This window comes from Canis lupus, chromosome 23, assembly GCF_048164855.1.
Source record: "Canis lupus baileyi chromosome 23, mCanLup2.hap1, whole genome shotgun sequence".
Classification (NCBI taxonomy): domain Eukaryota; kingdom Metazoa; phylum Chordata; class Mammalia; order Carnivora; family Canidae; genus Canis; species Canis lupus.
In genome coordinates this window covers 40,942,936-40,960,529 of record NC_132860.1, presented here as the reverse complement: position 1 = coordinate 40,960,529, position 17,594 = coordinate 40,942,936, and the positions used below count along the sequence as shown (strand labels likewise).

The following is a 17,594-nucleotide window of genomic DNA, read 5'->3' as shown; positions in this document are numbered from 1 at the left end:
TTAAAAAAAAAGAACTCTGGCAGGAAAGGACTGATGGTTGTTGTCTGTTTGAAGTCCCTAACACATTTTGTAGCAAGGATGTAAAATATATGGGAAAGTCATGTTTTCTGAGGAGAATAAAAATGTACATCTCAAGCTCAAAGGAGTCAGTGTAAATTTGTTATTATTTTATTGAAATAAAAGAACGGGGACAATAAAAAAGAAACATTTCATTAAACAATCAGGAGAAAAGACCAAAATTACTCCCACATTTTATAAGAGCACTTTCATTGAGATAAAAGTTGCAGTTACTCATTACTAAATGGCATCCTTTTCTTAGAAATAGGGGTTTGAGGAAAGCTATCAAAGGAATGATCAAATGGCAGTGAGGCAAGCACAGGTGTAGTCTACCTGCATTAGAAGAGGGGTACCTTTTGTACTAGCTGACGATCCTGATAATAGTCTTCATAAACAAAAATGCCAGGAATGGCTCTTGGGGACATCTGAGGACTTAAACATCATTTGAGTTAAAATGAGGTCAACATTGTTGGCTCTACTCTATCACCCAAGCCTTTTATAGATGGGTCTGATACAACAAGCTGTGGTAATCCTCCTTTTCCATGAGGAGTGGCTGCTTTTCTTCATGGAGCTGCTTTCTATTGCGCCGACACAATAGGCTGGTGAGCCCTCCTAGCACAGCAGTGACGACACAGCCTACCACAGCAGCCCCAATGAGCCATGGCCAGATCCGACTTGCTTGTTCTAAGTAGGGCTTAATGTAATCTTGAAAAATGTCCCGTTCTGAAACAGAGAGATGTCCCAATGTTTTTAGTATTGTCATCATTAGCATCATCATCATCATCAACATTATAATTATTAACATCATCATCATTATCCTTGCATAGTAGCATGGAGTCAGAGTCCTGGGTTTGAATGCCAGCTCTGCTACTTACTAGCTGTTAGAGCTCAGAAAAGTCACACCTAATACTCCTATGCCTTAGTTTCTTCATCAGGAAAAGAGGAACATACTACCACCTCATTGGAATGTTTTAAAATTGATTAATAACACCTGATCTGTAAAATATGCAGCGCCTAAAACCAGGTCAACTATTGTAACTTTTAGCTTTTTAATATTTGCTCCCACATTTCTAAATAATAGACAAATATTGCCATCTTTTAATTCATCAAGTTTATATCTGGAGTTCTTCATATAGAAATAATAATTTTTGTTCTCTGACAACTCCCATTTTATTTCCTCAGTCATTTTGGTATAATGACATCACGATTTGGGGTCAAATCCATATCTAGGATTTTCATTAGTTTTAGTATATAAATACAGTGGAAACAAATATTGTTATGATTATATTTCCTTATATTATTTTTCCTTGGGAATTAACTTATATCTTTTTGTTTGATTTAAAAATACCCATCACTACTTAAAAGATACTCCAAGATATTCCATATTTATTTTGTTATCAAAGAAAACAAAAGAGTGCATCTTGGACTTCTGCAGAAAATTATGTCTATGTAACTCAAGTCTTGAGCAAAAGTGATATATGTAACTTTGGGACAATTTCCTTAAAAATAAGAATTTATGTCTCTCCTTTTTCCATTTTTCTTTTTTGCTTAGCAGGAATGCAGATAGCGTGTTGAGGAGCCATCATGGACCATGTAGTCCAGATTAAACCCTAGATCTTGTGGAACCACAAGAAAGAAGCAGCTCTGAAATTATGGAGCTGAAATTCAACAATATACCAAGACTTCTACTTGAGCAACAAATCAAGTAATTTATTTAAGCCATAGGTACTTGAATCTGTATCTGTTCTCTATCCCTACCTTCCTGCCTTTGCTGATGCAGGAACTGTAACGTTCTTTTATAAACTCTTTCCTTGGCTATAGTTAATCAGTACATGCTAGACCACTGACTCAAGACGGGCCAATCAGAGTCATTACTCAGAATTCACTGTGCTAGAGCTGTCAGGTGGCTTGGGAGCTGACGACAGCCTTACTTCTCAACCTGTGGAAAACAGGATGATTGTACTCCAAGAAATAGAGATGAGAGCTAGAGAATGAGAGAGAGACAGAGAGAGGAACAGAGAGAGAGAGTGTGTGTGTGTCCTTAGGGCTTTAATTCCCTGGTTCCTGCTATTCCTCAGTCTCAGCTGCGTTTCTGCCTTTCCCAGAGTTTGAGTGTTCATCCCTTCCTTGGATTTTTTTAAACCAATAAATTCTCTTTTTTATATAATCTCATTCCCATAGAATTTCTGGCATTTGCATTTTCAAAAGTCCTAATTATATTAAAAAGTTAATTATGTGCTCACCACAATAAAGGAGAAATTACCTTAGGAAATTCTGGAATTGCAATATATATAAACTCTATATATAATAAAAATGAGATCCACAAATCAATGAGAGAAGGAATATTTATTTAATAACATATCTTGGAAAGCATGAGTAGCAACATGAAATAAAACTTAAAAGGAAAATCTCACTGTTGATCTCATAAATTCAATAACATTCAGAACAATTAAAGCAGAAATGTTCTTTTTTAAATTTTTTTAAAATTTATTTATGATAGGCACACAGTGAGAGAGAGAGAGGCAGAGACACAGGCAGAGGGAGATGCAGGCTCCATGCACCGGGAGCCTGACGTGGGATTCGATCCCGGATCTCCAGGATCGCGCCCTGGGCCAAAGGCAGGCGCTAAACCGCTGCGCCACCCAGGGATCCCCAGAAATGTTCTTTTTTAAATCAGAATTTGTTACAAACTGATTTCATAGTACTAAAGCCTGATATTCATTCAGAGGAGATAAAAGTGGAGCTTCCGTGGCTTACATGGGCCTATAGGGCTGAAACCTGGTCCATTTTTCCTGTTCCATTTTCTTCTTTTGTGCTTGATACGATCTTTTTGCCAGCTGCCACTAAGTTACCTCTAAAATTCCTAGAGCTCATTAAGCATAATTTGAACAGTATTACAATTTAGAGTTCCTCTTCATCAGGAAGGGATACAAGTTGCAAAGGATAAACATTACCAAATAAATTATAAAAATGATTTATAACTTTGATATTTAAATCTAAACAATGAAAGCCAAAATGCTAAAATTAAAAAGAAATACCAAAAAGTTATGGTTTTCAACATATTTAAAATTACTTTGAAAAAGGGACTACAAATGCCTGCCTTATTTTGCCAGTAGTCACCTCAATATATAAAGTACGTTTAAAATGTCTAGTAGAGGGGATCCCTGGGTGGCCAGCGGTTGAGCGCCTGCCTTTGGCCCAGGGCGTGATCCTGGAGACCCAGGATCGAATTCCACGTCGGGCTCCCGGTGCATGGAGCCTGCATCTCCCTCTGCCTATGTCTCTGCCTCTCTCTCTCTCTCTCTCTCTCTCTCTCTCTGTGACTATCATAAATAAATAAAAAAACTAAAAAAAAAATAAAATGTCTAGCAAAGCATAGAGAGATTACATAAAAAATATGATTCCCTCTATTTCTGGCTCAGCTTAAACCCAAGTCACAATTTCAAAATGCTATTTCTTTGTCCAGCTGTCCAGCTTCTCTTATAATTTCTCTACTTCAGTTCACTCCAAATGGTCTCAGTTTTTACTGTCATCAATAGTTTTCTTTGAAACACTTTGTATCTCTCATTGACTCCAAACTAAATAAGACTTCCATTCTCAGCTCTCTGCTTTTCCAAACAGCGCACCTTTAAATTATTTCTTAATGTCATAATTTTTCTATTTTTACCTATTTAAAGTTCCATATTTCATGTCCCCTTTTCTCTTCAGAATAGTAATATAGTCTTCTATTTATTTTGCACTCTATATATTCAAATCACATGCTCATTTGCTCACACAACAAATGTATGATTTAGTTGGGGACCATTATCCAAATTTAATGAATTAGGAATCTGTAACTTAGATTGTTTGCCTGTAGTATTTAAATGAGATAATCCATATATAGCCATTGGTACAATGTCTAGAACATAGAAAGCAATTTATAACTGTTATTGATTCTTGTTATTCCATAATAATTTCAACAATATTTCAATTGAACCAATTTCCAATAAGAGTTTTCTCTCTTGAACTTGCTTTGATTGTTGATTCAGGTCAGCTTTCTTGTGTATTCTCAGACTCTTTCTTTCTTTGCTCCCTTATGACACTTGACACAATTGTCTATGTGTTAATAATTATTCATATGTATGTATTTTCAGGCTTGATCATAAATTCTTGACAGCAAGTATTATATCTTAATTCTTTTATCTTTCATTCTTCTATTCATTCATTCATGCATTCATTCATACAGCAAATGTTCCCTGAGACACATTACATGCCAGGTGGTGGTCCTGGCACTGTAAGTAAAAAAATAAATAAGCAGAGGCCCTGGTGAAGGCAACAATAATTGGAAAATAAATAAGCAGAGGCCCTGGCCTGAAGGCAACAATAATTGGAAATAATTACATTCAAGAGTAATGCTATAGTGATGAAAGTATGCAAAAGATACAATGGAATCATGGTGGAATGACCTCTTATATCTGTTTGGGGAATCAAGGAAAGCCTCCCAGAAGACTATGGAGTATGAATTAGAATTGAGAATATGATGTTGATGACAAGCCATCCCAGGCAAAAGGCACAGCATGCACCTATGGATACAAGTAGGAAAGCATAACTATTGAACAAATCTGTGAAGGACAGAAGCCCATCATCAAATCCCATCTGCAGAATGAGACACTCTAGTTACCATGATCATGTCTCCTCCTCTCATTTTTAACATCAAAAGTCAAGGTCTTTTAAAATATATTGGGTTTAGGAGGCTCTCAACAGAGCAGTAAAATACAGAAAGAAGGGTCACATTTACCAAAAGCATTGAGGGCACAACCTTTCATTGCTAAAGATTTTTGGTCTCGCCTTTTCATCAGCTATGCATGCAACAAAATCACCTGCTGCTCAATTTTTAAAAGCATCACTAAATTCGATTATAAGGGAAATTGTTTGACAAATGCCAGGCATCAGCTGCCTTTTACAGAAAACACTTAAGTAATTATAAACATGAGTACCTGAATGATGAATAATAAACTGCTTGAGGACTAAATTATATCAAGAAGTTTTTAAGGATTTATTTTAGTAGGCCTAAAGTTTAGCAGTAAATAGGAATACATTTTAAATTCCTTGAATGTGCATCAGAAGCAGTAGAATAATTCATAAAAGGAAAATAGGTGATTACTATTGTTGATTTTAAAGTCAACTGTCTCTAAAATTAATGGTATAGATTCACAGCTCTTGTCTTTCTAGGCTATGAAAAATACTTTAAATAAAGCATTTCAAATCAATTTTATTTTTTTTAATATTTAACTAGAAATAAGTAATAAATACCTAAAGTCCCTAATGGGCTTCTTTGAGCCTCCAGTCCCACCTATCCTCTGATGGTTTTTGTTGCCTTTTCAGTAAAAAGTACCCATTTGATTGTGGTACTTTTGGAACATAGTGGACAAGACATATAGGGACTAAAGAGAGCCCTCTCTACTGTGGAGTAAACGGGGAGAAAATTAGTTTGGAATCACTATTGGCAACTTAGTAGCTCTGTGACTTAGAATGAGTCACTTTACCTTTATGATTTCAATTTACCTATAAAACAAAATAAAAACCACTACCACATAAAATTGTGAAGATTAGTGGAGGTAACAATGTATATGCTGAGGTCTATAATTTATATCTCGTTAGTATCTGCAGGCCAGAATGTCTTCCCAGTTTCAAGGCCATCCACCTGCCCCAGAGATGTATTTGCCCTGATATCTCCTAGCCCCCCATTTCACTGCATAGCCAGTACAAGCATGAGATTCTCTCCATGTCTGGCCTTGCTCCTACTTGTCACTATCTCGGTGAGAGTGTCACCATTCATCATTTTCACAGGCATCCCCAATATCTCCTTCACTCTTATCTTGTATATGAATAATTTTCCAAGTTCTGTACATTTTATATAAATTAAAGATACTATCAAATTATTTCATGCCTCTGCCCTCTCCAGACCACCACTACTGCAATCCACACTGCCTTCATCTCTCTCCTGGACATCTGTAATAGCATCTTTACCACCTTCCCCGAAGGTGCTTTACAACGGCTATAGAATTTGCAACATGCTGCAGCAGTAGGAAGGTTTCAAAAACTCAAAACAAACCACTTAAAATTTATCAATAGCTTCTATTATTTTAACAATATGGCCCAAATCCATAACTAAGGCCCCCTTCAACTAATCACTTCTTCCTGTCATACTGCTATCCTTTGAAATATCACTTCACTGACCCTAGAGGTAGGTAGGTCTCTAAATAAATAAGTCCTTAGGTAAGTAGTTGTTTAAGATCTTTATCTTCCATTACAATGTAAACTCTATGAAGATAAACTATGTTGTTTACTGCTGCATGCGTTATATCCAAGACAATGCTGTATTCAAAGTAGTTATTAAATACATATATATAGAAAGAATAAATAAATCAATAAAACCACCTAGAAAATAAAATACCTAGTGTGATACAAAACTTGAAATATGTTAAAAAACACATATCTGAAAATGACTTAGCTATTAAATGGGGTGACATTTTTCTAGCAAGCTTTACTTATATATCGTGATTCTTCACGATCAATATCACTTGTACTCAAATTGATTCATTGGTATCACCACAATGATACTGGATGTCATCTGATACTTAAACTAGAGAATCTTGCAAAATGTCAATTCTAATCTTGTCAGACTCATAGTCAAGATGGACAGGAGAAAGATTCATACGTAAAAAATTACCACATAACTCTAATAAAAGAGTGATTAAATATGACTACACACACACACACACATATATATATATATATATATGCATAAAGTGATTTACTATCTATGAGTTTGACAAATGGATAAACAGGATCAGAATTTAGCCAGAGGGAACAGCATGTTTAAAAGCATGAGCCCATGAAAGTGTCTAACATGTTTTGGAAGTGGAAACCATGAAGTCCTAAGTGGTGAATCTTTGAAAAGCCACTACCAATATGTTCCTTCACTCCCTTTCAGAAGGGAAAACATTTTACCTGAGACTGCCACTTTTTAGACTCCCCTTACCACATCTCTGCCCTTTGCAAAATTTCCTGTTCTCAGTGATCTCAGGGTTTAAAAAAAAATGATTTCCAGTCATTTTAATATTCCTTCCACTGGTTATGATTCTCAGATAAACAAAACAGGTTAATCAAGCCCATATTTTTTAGCTAATAGTCCCCCAAAGGAAGGTAAAAGTTGATGAAATATGGCTTCTCCTATTGGCCCTAAACTGTGGTTCTGCTGTGCCACATACTAGATAGATGGCCTGGGACAAATTATGTATTTCTTTAAGCCTCTGTTTTCTCACCTAAAAAAAGGATAAAGGAAACAATAGTACCTCATTCATATAATAGTTATGAAAATTAAAGGACATAATGCACACAGCGCACCTAGAAGAATTCTAGTTACATTTTAAAAATGCTCAATATGTGTTAATCATGAAGAGACTTCATTTCTCTGAGGGAAATTTTCCATTGTTTATACTACTCAAATAGGAAAATTTAGCATTGAATTTCCACCTCTATTTTTCTTGTTACTGTCTTCATTTAGAATATTCTCTGCCCTTCTCTCTCTGTGCTACCTGCCTGCTCATCCTTCAAGGTCTTGTCTTTCTAGGCTGAATTATTCAGAAGTCATCACTTTCTCCCCCGTTCTCCTGTTGGATTTTGTTTATGACTCTTTTGCTGCCTTTAAATGGCCTGATGTCTTGTACTTTCTTGTATAATTGTCTGACTTTCACACTGAACTTGGAACTACTTGTGGTTTGGAACTATGTCAGTCATTTATATCGTTAAAATCTAACACACAAAGGGTAGGAAGTTGGTAAGTGTCATTAATTTGTTGATGAATCATAATTTTTATGAATTATCAATGAATATAATTAAACATCAATGCTTATTGAATACCACTTACCTAAAGGCATACGGTGTTCTACTGTTTTTGGTTGTTGACCCTCTTTTTAAACCTTTTTTTTAAAAATTATTTATTTACCATAGTCACAGAGAGAGAGAGAAAGAGAGGCAGAGACAGAAGCAGGCTCCATGCACCGGGAGTCCGACGTGGGACTCGATCCCGGGTCTCCAGGATCGCGCCCTGGGCCAAAGGCAGGCGCCAAACTGCTGCGCCCCCCGGGGATCCCCAGTTGTTGACCCTCTTGAGTTACAGTAGTAGCTGTAGTGAAATGAAGAGAGGGCCTTATAGTATTGAAATCTGGCTCCTCTATGTATTGGTGTCTGATATTGGGGAAGTCACTTAAATTCTCATGGTATCAATGTCCTCACCTATTTCTAGAGATAATAATCCTTACCTAATATACACTTGATTAATAACACAGGTACAAGATCTGCATATAGCAGTCTCTTGGGTGGAGGATGATATTGCTAACTCTTTCTCACTTATTAAGAAGATATTGACACATTTCTATTCAGGAAGATTATTTACATTTTTTAAATTTATTTATGATAGTCACAGAGAGAGAGAGAGAGAGGCAGAGAGAGGCAGAGAGAGAAGCAGGCTCCATGCACCGGGAGCCCGATGTGGGATTCGATCCCGGGTCTCCAGGATCGCGCCCTGGGCCAAAGGCAGGCGCTAAGCCGCTGCGCCACCCAGGGATCCCTATTCAGGAAGATTATTTAAAGTCCAGATATAGAGGGGGGAGGAGCAAGATGGCGGAAGAGTAGGGTCCCCAAATCACCTGTCTCCACCAAACTACCTAGAAAACCTTCAAATTATCCTGAAAATCTATGAATTCGGCCTGAGATTTAAAGAGAGACCAGCTGGAATGCTACAGTGAGAAGAGTTTGCGCTTCTATCAAGGTAGGAAGACGGGGAGAAAGAAATAAAGAAACAAAGGCCTCCAAGGGGGAGGGGCCCCGCGAGGAGCCGGGCTGAGGCCGGGGCGAGTGTCCCCAGGACAGGAGAGCCCCGTCCCGGAGACGCAGGAGCTGCACCGACCTTCCCGGGGGAAAGGGGCTCGCGGGGAGGTGGAGCAGGACCCAGGAGGGCGGGGATGCCCTCGGGCTCCCGGGGACACTGACAGACACCTGCGCCCCGGGAGAGCGCCCCGAGCTCCCTAAGGGCTGCAGCGCGCACGGGGGACCCGGAGCAGCTGGGGGGGCTCGGGGGCGGCTCCGCGGAGGGGGCTGCGGGGCGGGAGCGCGAATCCAACAGCGCAGACCCGGAGCACAGGGCGCCGGGACACAGCCCAGGATCCGGCCTCCCCCGGGACAGGCAGAGGCCGGGAGGGCCCAGGACAGCGAGGACGCTCCTGCCCCGAGCTGAGCAGATCAGCGCCCCGCCCCGGAGCCTCCAGGCCCTGCAGACGGAGTTCCTGCCGGAGCTGAATCCAGGTTTCCAGAGCTGCCCCGCCACTGGGGCTGTTGCTCCTGGGGCCTCACGGGGTAAACAACCCCCACTGAGCCCTGCACCAGGCAGGGGCACAGCAGCTCCCCCAACTGCTAACACCTGAAAACCAGCACAGCAGGCCCCTCCCCCAGAACACCAGCTAGACGGACAACTTCCAGGAGAAGCCAAGGGACTTAAAGTACACAGAATCAGAAGATACTCCCCGTGGTTCCTTTTTTTTTTTTGTTCTGTTTTGTTTTGTTTTGCTTTTTGATTTGTTTCCTTCCCCCACCCCCTTTTTTTCTCCTTTCTTTTTCTTTCTCTTTTTCTTCCTTTTTTTTTTTTCGTTTTTTTTCTTTTTCTTCCCTTTTTTTTCTCTTTCTCTTTTCTTTCCTTCTTTCTCTCCTCTCTTTTTCTCTTTTTCCCAATACAACTTGCTTTTGGCCACTCTGCACTGAGCAAAATGACTAGAAGGAAAACCTCACCTCAAAAGAAAGAATCAGAAACAGTCCTCTCTCCCACAGAGTTACAAAATCTGGATTACAATTCAATGTCAGAAAGCCAATGCAGAAGCACTATTATACAGCTACTGGTGGCTCTAGAAAAAAGTATAAAGGACTCAAGAGACTTCATGACTGCAGAATTTAGAGCTAATCAGGCAGAAATTAAAAATCAATTGAATGAGATGCAATCCAAACTAGAAGTCCTAACGACGAGGGTTAACGAGGTGGAAGAACGAGTGAGTGACCTAGAAGACAAGTTGATAGCAAAGAGGGAAACTGAGGAAAAAAGAGACAAACAATTAAAAGACCATGAAGATAGATTAAGGGAAATAAACGACAGCCTGAGAAAGAAAAACCTACGTTTAATTGGGGTTCCCGAGGGCGCCGAAAGGGACAGAGGGCCAGAATATGTATTTGAACAAATTCTAGCTGAAAACTTTCCTAATCTGGGAAGGGAAACAGGCATTCAGATCCAGGAAATAGAGAGATACCCCCCTAAAATCAATAAAAACCGTTCAACACCTCGACATTTAATTGTGAAGCTTGCAAATTCCAAAGATAAAGAGAAGATCCTTAAAGCAGCAAGAGACAAGAAATCCCTGACTTTTATGGGGAGGAGTATTAGGGTAACAGCAGACCTCTCCACAGAGACCTGGCAGGCCAGAAAGGACTGGCAGGATATATTCAGGGTCCTAAATGAGAAGAACATGCAACCAAGAATACTTTATCCAGCAAGGCTCTCATTCAAAATGGAAGGAGAGATAAAGAGCTTCCAAGACAGGCAGCAACTAAAAGAATATGTGACCTCCAAACCAGCTCTGCAAGAAATTTTAAGGGGGACTCTTAAAATTCCCCTTTAAGAAGAAGTTCAGTGGAACAGTCCACAAAAACAAAGACTGAATAGATATCATGATGACACTAAACTCATATCTCTCAATAGTAACTCTGAATGTGAACAGGCTTAATGACCCCATCAAAAGGCGCAGGGTTTCAGACTGGATAAAAAAGCAGGACCCATCTATTTGCTGTCTACAAGAGACTCATTTTAGACAGAAGGACACCTACAGCCTGAAAATAAAAGGTTGGAGAACCATTTACCATTCGAATGGTCCTCAAAAGAAAGCAGGGGTAGCCATCCTTATATCAGATAAACTAAAATTTACCCCAAAGACTGTAGTGAGAGATGAAGAGGGACACTATATCATACTTAAAGGATCTATTCAACAAGAGGACTTAACAATCCTCAATATATATGCTCTGAATGTGGGAGCTGCCAAATATATAAATCAATTATTAACCAAAGTGAAGAAATACTTAGATAATAATACACTTATACTTGGTGACTTCAATCTAGCTCTTTCTATACTCGATAGGTCTTCTAAGCAAAACATCTCCAAAGAAACGAGAGCTTTAAATGATACACTGGACCAGATGGATTTCACAGATATCTACAGAACTTTACATCCAAACTCAACTGAATACACATTCTTCTCAAGCGCACATGGAACTTTCTCCAGAATAGACCACATATTGGGTCACAAATTGGGTCTGAACTGATACAAAAGATTGGGATTGTCCCCTGCATATTCTCGGACCATAATGCCTTGAAATTAGAACTAAATCACAACAAGAAGTTTGGAAGGACCTCAAACACATGGAGGTTAAGGACCATCCTGCTAAAAGATAAAAGGGTCAACCAGGAAATTAAGGAAGAATTAAAAAGATTCATGGAAACTAATGAGAATGAAGATACAACCGTTCAAAATCTTTGGGATGCAGCAAAAGCAGTCCTAAGGGGGAAATACATCGCAATACAAGCATCCATTCAAAAACTGGAAAGAACTCAAATACAAAAGCTAACCTTACACATAAAGGAGCTAGAGAAAAAACAGCAAATAGATCCTTCACCCAAGAGAAGAAGGGAGTTAATAAAGATTCAAGCAGAACTCAACGAAATCGAGACCAGAAGAACTGTGGAACAGATCAACAGAACCAGGAGTTGGTTCTTTGAAAGAATTAATAAGATAGATAAACCATTAGCCAGCCTTATTAACAAGAAGAGAGAGAAGACTCAAATTAATAAAATCATGAATGAGAAAGGAGAGATCACTACCAACACCAAGGAAATACAAACGATTTTAAAAACATATTATGAACAGCTATACGCCAATAAATTAGGCAATCTAGAAGAAATGGACGCATTCCTGGAAAGCCACAAACTACCAAAACTGGAACAGGAAGAAATAGAAAACCTGAACAGGCCAATAACCAGGGAGGAAATTGAAGCAGTCATCAAAAACCTCCCAAGACACAAGAGTCCAGGGCCAGATGGCTTCCCAGGAGAATTTTATCAAACGTTTAAAGAAGAAATCATACCTATTCTCCTAAAGCTGTTTGGAAAGATAGAAAGAGATGGAGTACTTCCAAATTCGTTCTATGAAGCCAGCATCACCTTAATTCCAAAGCCAGACAAAGACCCCGCCAAAAAGGAGAATTACAGACCAATATCCCTGATGAACATGGATGCAAAAATTCTCAACAAGATACTGGCCAATAGGATCCAACAGTACATTAAGAAAATTATTCACCATGACCAAGTAGGATTTATCCCTGGGACACAAGGCTGGTTCAACACCCGTAAAACAATCAATGTGATTCATCATATCAGCAAGAGAAAAACCAAGAACCATATGATCCTCTCATTGGATGCAGAGAAAGCATTTGACAAAATACAGCATCCATTCCTGATCAAAACTCTTCAGAGTGTAGGGATAGAGGGAACATTCCTCGACATCTTAAAAGCCATCTATGAAAAGCCCACAGCAAATATCATTCTCAATGGGGAAGCACTGGGAGCCTTTCCCCTAAGATCAGGAACAAGACAGGGATGTCCACTCTCACCACTGCTATTCAACATAGTACTGGAAGTCCTAGCCTCAGCAATCAGACAACAAAAAGACATTAAAGGCATTCAAATTGGCAAAGAAGAAGTCAAACTCTCCCTCTTCGCCGATGACATGATACTCTACATAGAAAACCCAAAAGTCTCCACCCCAAGATTGCTAGAACTCATACAGCAATTCGGTAGCGTGGCAGGATACAAAATCAATGCCCAGAAATCAGTGGCATTTCTCTACACTAACAATGAGACTGAAGAAAGAGAAATTAAGGAGTCAATCCCATTTACAATTGCACCCAAAAGCATAAGATACCTAGGAATAAACCTCACCAAAGATGTAAAGGATCTATACCCTCAAAACTATAGAACACTTCTGAAAGAAATTGAGGAAGACACAAAGAGAAGGAAAAATATTCCATGCTCATGGATTGGCAGAATTAATATTGTGAAAATGTCAATGTTACCCAGGGCAATATACACGTTTAATGCAATCCCTATCAAAATACCATGGACTTTCTTCAGAGAGTTAGAACAAATTATTTTAAGATTTGTGTGGAATCAGAAAAGACCCCGAATAGCCAGGGGAATTTTAAAAAAGAAAACCATATCTGGGGGCATCACCATGCCAGATTTCAGGTTGTACTACAAAGCTGTGGTCATCAAGACAGTGTGGTACTGGCACAAAAACAGACACATAGATCAGTGGAACAGAATAGAGAATCCAGAAGTGGACCCTGAACTTTATGGGCAACTAATATTCGATAAAGGAGGAAAGACTATCCATTGGAAGAAAGACAGTCTCTTCAATAAATGGTGCTGGGAAAATTGGACATCCACATGCAGAAGAATGAAACTAGACCACTCTCTTTCACCATACACAAAGATAAACTCAAAATGGATGAAAGATCTAAATGTGAGACAAGATTCCATCAAAATCCTAGAGAAGAACACAGGCAACACCCTTTTTGAACTCGGCCATAGTAACTTCTTGCAAGATACATCCACGAAGGCAAAAGAAACAAAAGCAAAAATGAACTATTGGGACTTCATCAAGATAAGAAGCTTTTGCACAGCAAAGGATACAGTCAACAAAACTCAAAGACAACCTACAGAATGGGAGAAGATATTTGCAAATGACATATCAGATAAAGGGCTAGTTTCCAAGATCTATAAAGAACTTATTAAACTCAACACCAAAGAAACAAACAATCCAATCATGAAATGGGCAAAAGACATGAAGAGAAATCTCACAGAGGAAGACATAGACATGGCCAACACGCACATGAGAAAATGCTCTGCATCACTTGCCATCAGGGAAATACAAATCAAAACTACAATGAGATACCACCTCACACCAGTGAGAATGGGGAAAATTAACAAGGCAGGAAACAACAAATGTTGGAGAGGATGCGGAGAAAAGGGAACCCTCTTACACTGTTGGTGGGAATGTGAACTGGTGCAGCCACTCTGGAAAACTGTGTGGAGGTTCCTCAAACAGTTAAAAATAGACCTGCCCTACGACCCAGCAATTGCACTGTTGGGGATTTACCCCAAAGATACAAATGCAATGAAACGCCGGGACACCTGCACCCCGATGTTTCTAGCAGCAATGGCCACGATAGCCAAACTGTGGAAGGAGCCTCGGTGTCCAACGAAAGATGAATGGATAAAGAAGATGTGGTTTATGTATACAATGGAATATTACTCAGCTATTAGAAATGACAAATACCCACCATTTGCTTCAACGTGGATGGAACTGGAGGGTATTATGCTGAGTGAAGTAAGTCAGTCGGAGAAGGACAAACATTATATGTTCTCATTCATTTGGGGAATATAAATAATAGTGAAAGGGAAAATAAGGGAAGGGGGAAGAAATGTGTGGGAAATATCAGAAAGGGAGACAGAACGTAAAGACTGCTAACTCTGGGAAACGAACTAGGGGTGGTAGAAGGGGAGGAGGGCGGGGGGTGGGAGTGAATGGGTGACGGGCACTGGGTGTTATTCTGTATGTTAGTAAATTGAACACCAATAAAAAATAAATAAATAAAAAAAAATAAAGTCCAGATATAATTATAATCTTAGAGTTTTATATTATTACCTTAAATATCATTAATTATAATTATAATAGTTCATTCTTTCTTCCTCTACCTCTTCTTCTTATTTATTATTATTATTAATTGGGCTTAAAATAAAAATATCCGCGAATTATCTTGGTAACCCTACGAGAAAGTTCCCAAAGATTACTCTAAACCTGCTGGATGTTTATCTTGTACCACACCACACTGAACTCTTCAATACATCATAGTAATTTGATTTTCACAATATTTTTTGTGGTATTTCAATAAGAATATTTCAGGTTAAAAAAATGAGATTCATGGGACTAAACAAAATTTCCATGATCTCTTCACAGTCACCTGAAAGAGTCATATCTTAAGCCCATTTTTCTTTCTGATTTTAATTCTAGTGTTCTTTCCACAGTTGCTGTATACAAAATACCCTATGTTAAGCAGAATGAATGTGAATTTAAAGATCTTTGCAACTTAATTCATGTAATAAAAAATAAGTGATAAATTATAGGTTGTAATGTGCTTTCCCAATTTAAAGGCTTTGGGGATAACATTATAAATAATGTAAGGTTAGGAACTCTCTCAAAAAAAAAAAATTGGTCACACTAGATTCACTAATTCATATGAAAGAAATTAAACTTTACCTGATTCTTGTAGGTTGCTATAGTCATAGCCCAGATCTCTGGATGAAATAAAGAAATCACCATTTCTGTACAGAGGTATAAAAGGAACCATGTAGGATTCCCGGTTGTGTCCAATAGGAGCATTGGCTTCTGGATAAACTTCTTGAAGAGGATGGTGCCTTCGGAGCCACTGCTCAAAAATACTGCGGAGGGAAGGATTATTCAGGCTTAGGAACATTTTGCTTATAAAAACTTAGAATTCTTAAAGTAAAATAAGAAGGCATATCTAAAATCCCAATGGATGGAAAGATGCCAAATATATTTTTCATGCTTTGAAAATATTTTGTAAAGCACAAGTTCATACTGTCAGGCCTTGATAAAGCTCACTCATTTGAAAGAAATATGAGAGGATTACTTTGGAAAGAGAATTTCTTAGGTAAGTGAACCTTACGTGACAAGTTCAGACCTTTCAGAAAGCTGCAGAGGAAGGGTAATTATTGGTTGAGTGACAACTGGGTCAGAGTTGTAAATTAAATATGTTTCTTGTCTCAAAGAAAGTTAGCCCAAAGAAAGAACACATAAAACTAGGTTGGAATCAGTACTGGCATTTGGTCATTTTTTTGGGTCATGGTAGGAGACTTTCAATTATTTCAACCATCTTGCTATGTTTAGTGAAGTGTATGCTTAATGAAACTTGGGGAGAGAAAGAGTTCACCTCCCATAACAGAGACTAAAAATACTTGGACTGGTTTCCCAACTTTCCCTGAAGCTAGAGTATTACCATATGATTAATACTCAGACAATCGGATAGACCTGTGAAGACTCTGAAACAGAAGATAGTGACACACACAAGCAAGGATGACAGAAAACTATTTTGGTTGTGGGCAAAGACAGTTGTGATAACAATATCCAATTTTTAGAGATTGCAATACCAGGAGTACCACCAGCAAGGGAATATCTGGTGTTCTATAGCATGGTTTTAGCAGATCTCATGGTTGCTACCCCCCCTCCTCCCTTGTTCCCACCTATTTCTAAACCTGCTTCTCTATTATTTCCTGAGCTATCCAATATCTTCTTGGTAAATTCTTTTTCTGTAAATTAGCCAGAATTAGTCTCTGTTGCATGCAATTAAAAATTCTGACTGGAACAAAAGCTAAACAGTTAAGGGATCAAAAAAATTGAATAAAAATACTAAGTTATAGAAGAATTTATAGTGTGTCACCAAAATGTGGAGAAGAATGTGACTGTATCATCAATCCATATAACAGAGGAAAGAACATAAGATCTGAGATCACAGGACTCCCCTGAGGCCTAGCTCTGTGCTTTAAAAGCTGTATGACTCTACACAAATCACTGAAATTCTTGGAGACCTAGCCTCCTATCCTTAAATGAAAGCAATAATATCTGCCCTATTTCCAAAAGGTTTATGATAATATTTGTGAAAGTGCTATCTAAGTAAGCTCTTGTTACTTAGCTATAACATTTATTCCAGGAAATAAAGGTAAGTGCATGATCTCAGGAATATTGCCTACAAAGGAAAGTGATAATGCTTCAAACAAACAAACAAACAAAAAAATTGAAAAAACATTTTGAAGTACAATCAAGAAGAGATCAGTGGTGCTGGTGGGAGAATGGTGATCACTCTTTCCATGATGAAAAACAGTTCTATTTGCTTAGAGAATCTGGACTTCAAATACTATTTGAACCAAATATTGTGGCTAAAGTTGACTTTTAACTGTGAATTAATTGAGGGATCAGTAGACCACTGATAAATACTGAAAATCTGGTCCATAAATACCAAATCCTCTCTAAATAGCTCAATTATTCAACCTGTTACTGAGTATTTATTATATGTCAAGTTTTGGAGAAACATGAGCCTGCATAAAAACCTGAGTTCCATGACTTGTGACAAGGGAAATTTGTAAAATTTCTTAACTGGTTTGATTTACCTTTTCTTACCTGTGAAATGGGAATAATATTTATGGATTAATTAGTATAACATAAGTAAGATGTATATTTAAGTGCTTGACAAATGGTAAATGGAAATAATCATTATTCCCATCCCCTTCTTCCTCTTTTCCCTCCTCCTCACTATTAATGTTA

General features: G+C 38.4%; 1 protein-coding gene across 1 annotated transcript in view; it reads right to left on the bottom strand.

Moving 5' to 3' along the window:
- Positions 1-333: 333 nt before the first annotated feature.
- TYR (tyrosinase) overlaps positions 334-17,594 on the bottom strand; it is a 100,666-nt gene continuing 83,405 nt past the window's right edge. The window contains exons 4-5 of the mRNA XM_072795434.1: positions 15,513-15,694; positions 334-780 (exon numbers count right to left, since the gene is read on the bottom strand). Coding sequence (XP_072651535.1) covers positions 554-780; positions 15,513-15,694 — 409 coding nt within the window. The 3' untranslated portion in view covers positions 334-553. The remainder of the gene's footprint in view (positions 781-15,512; positions 15,695-17,594) is intronic.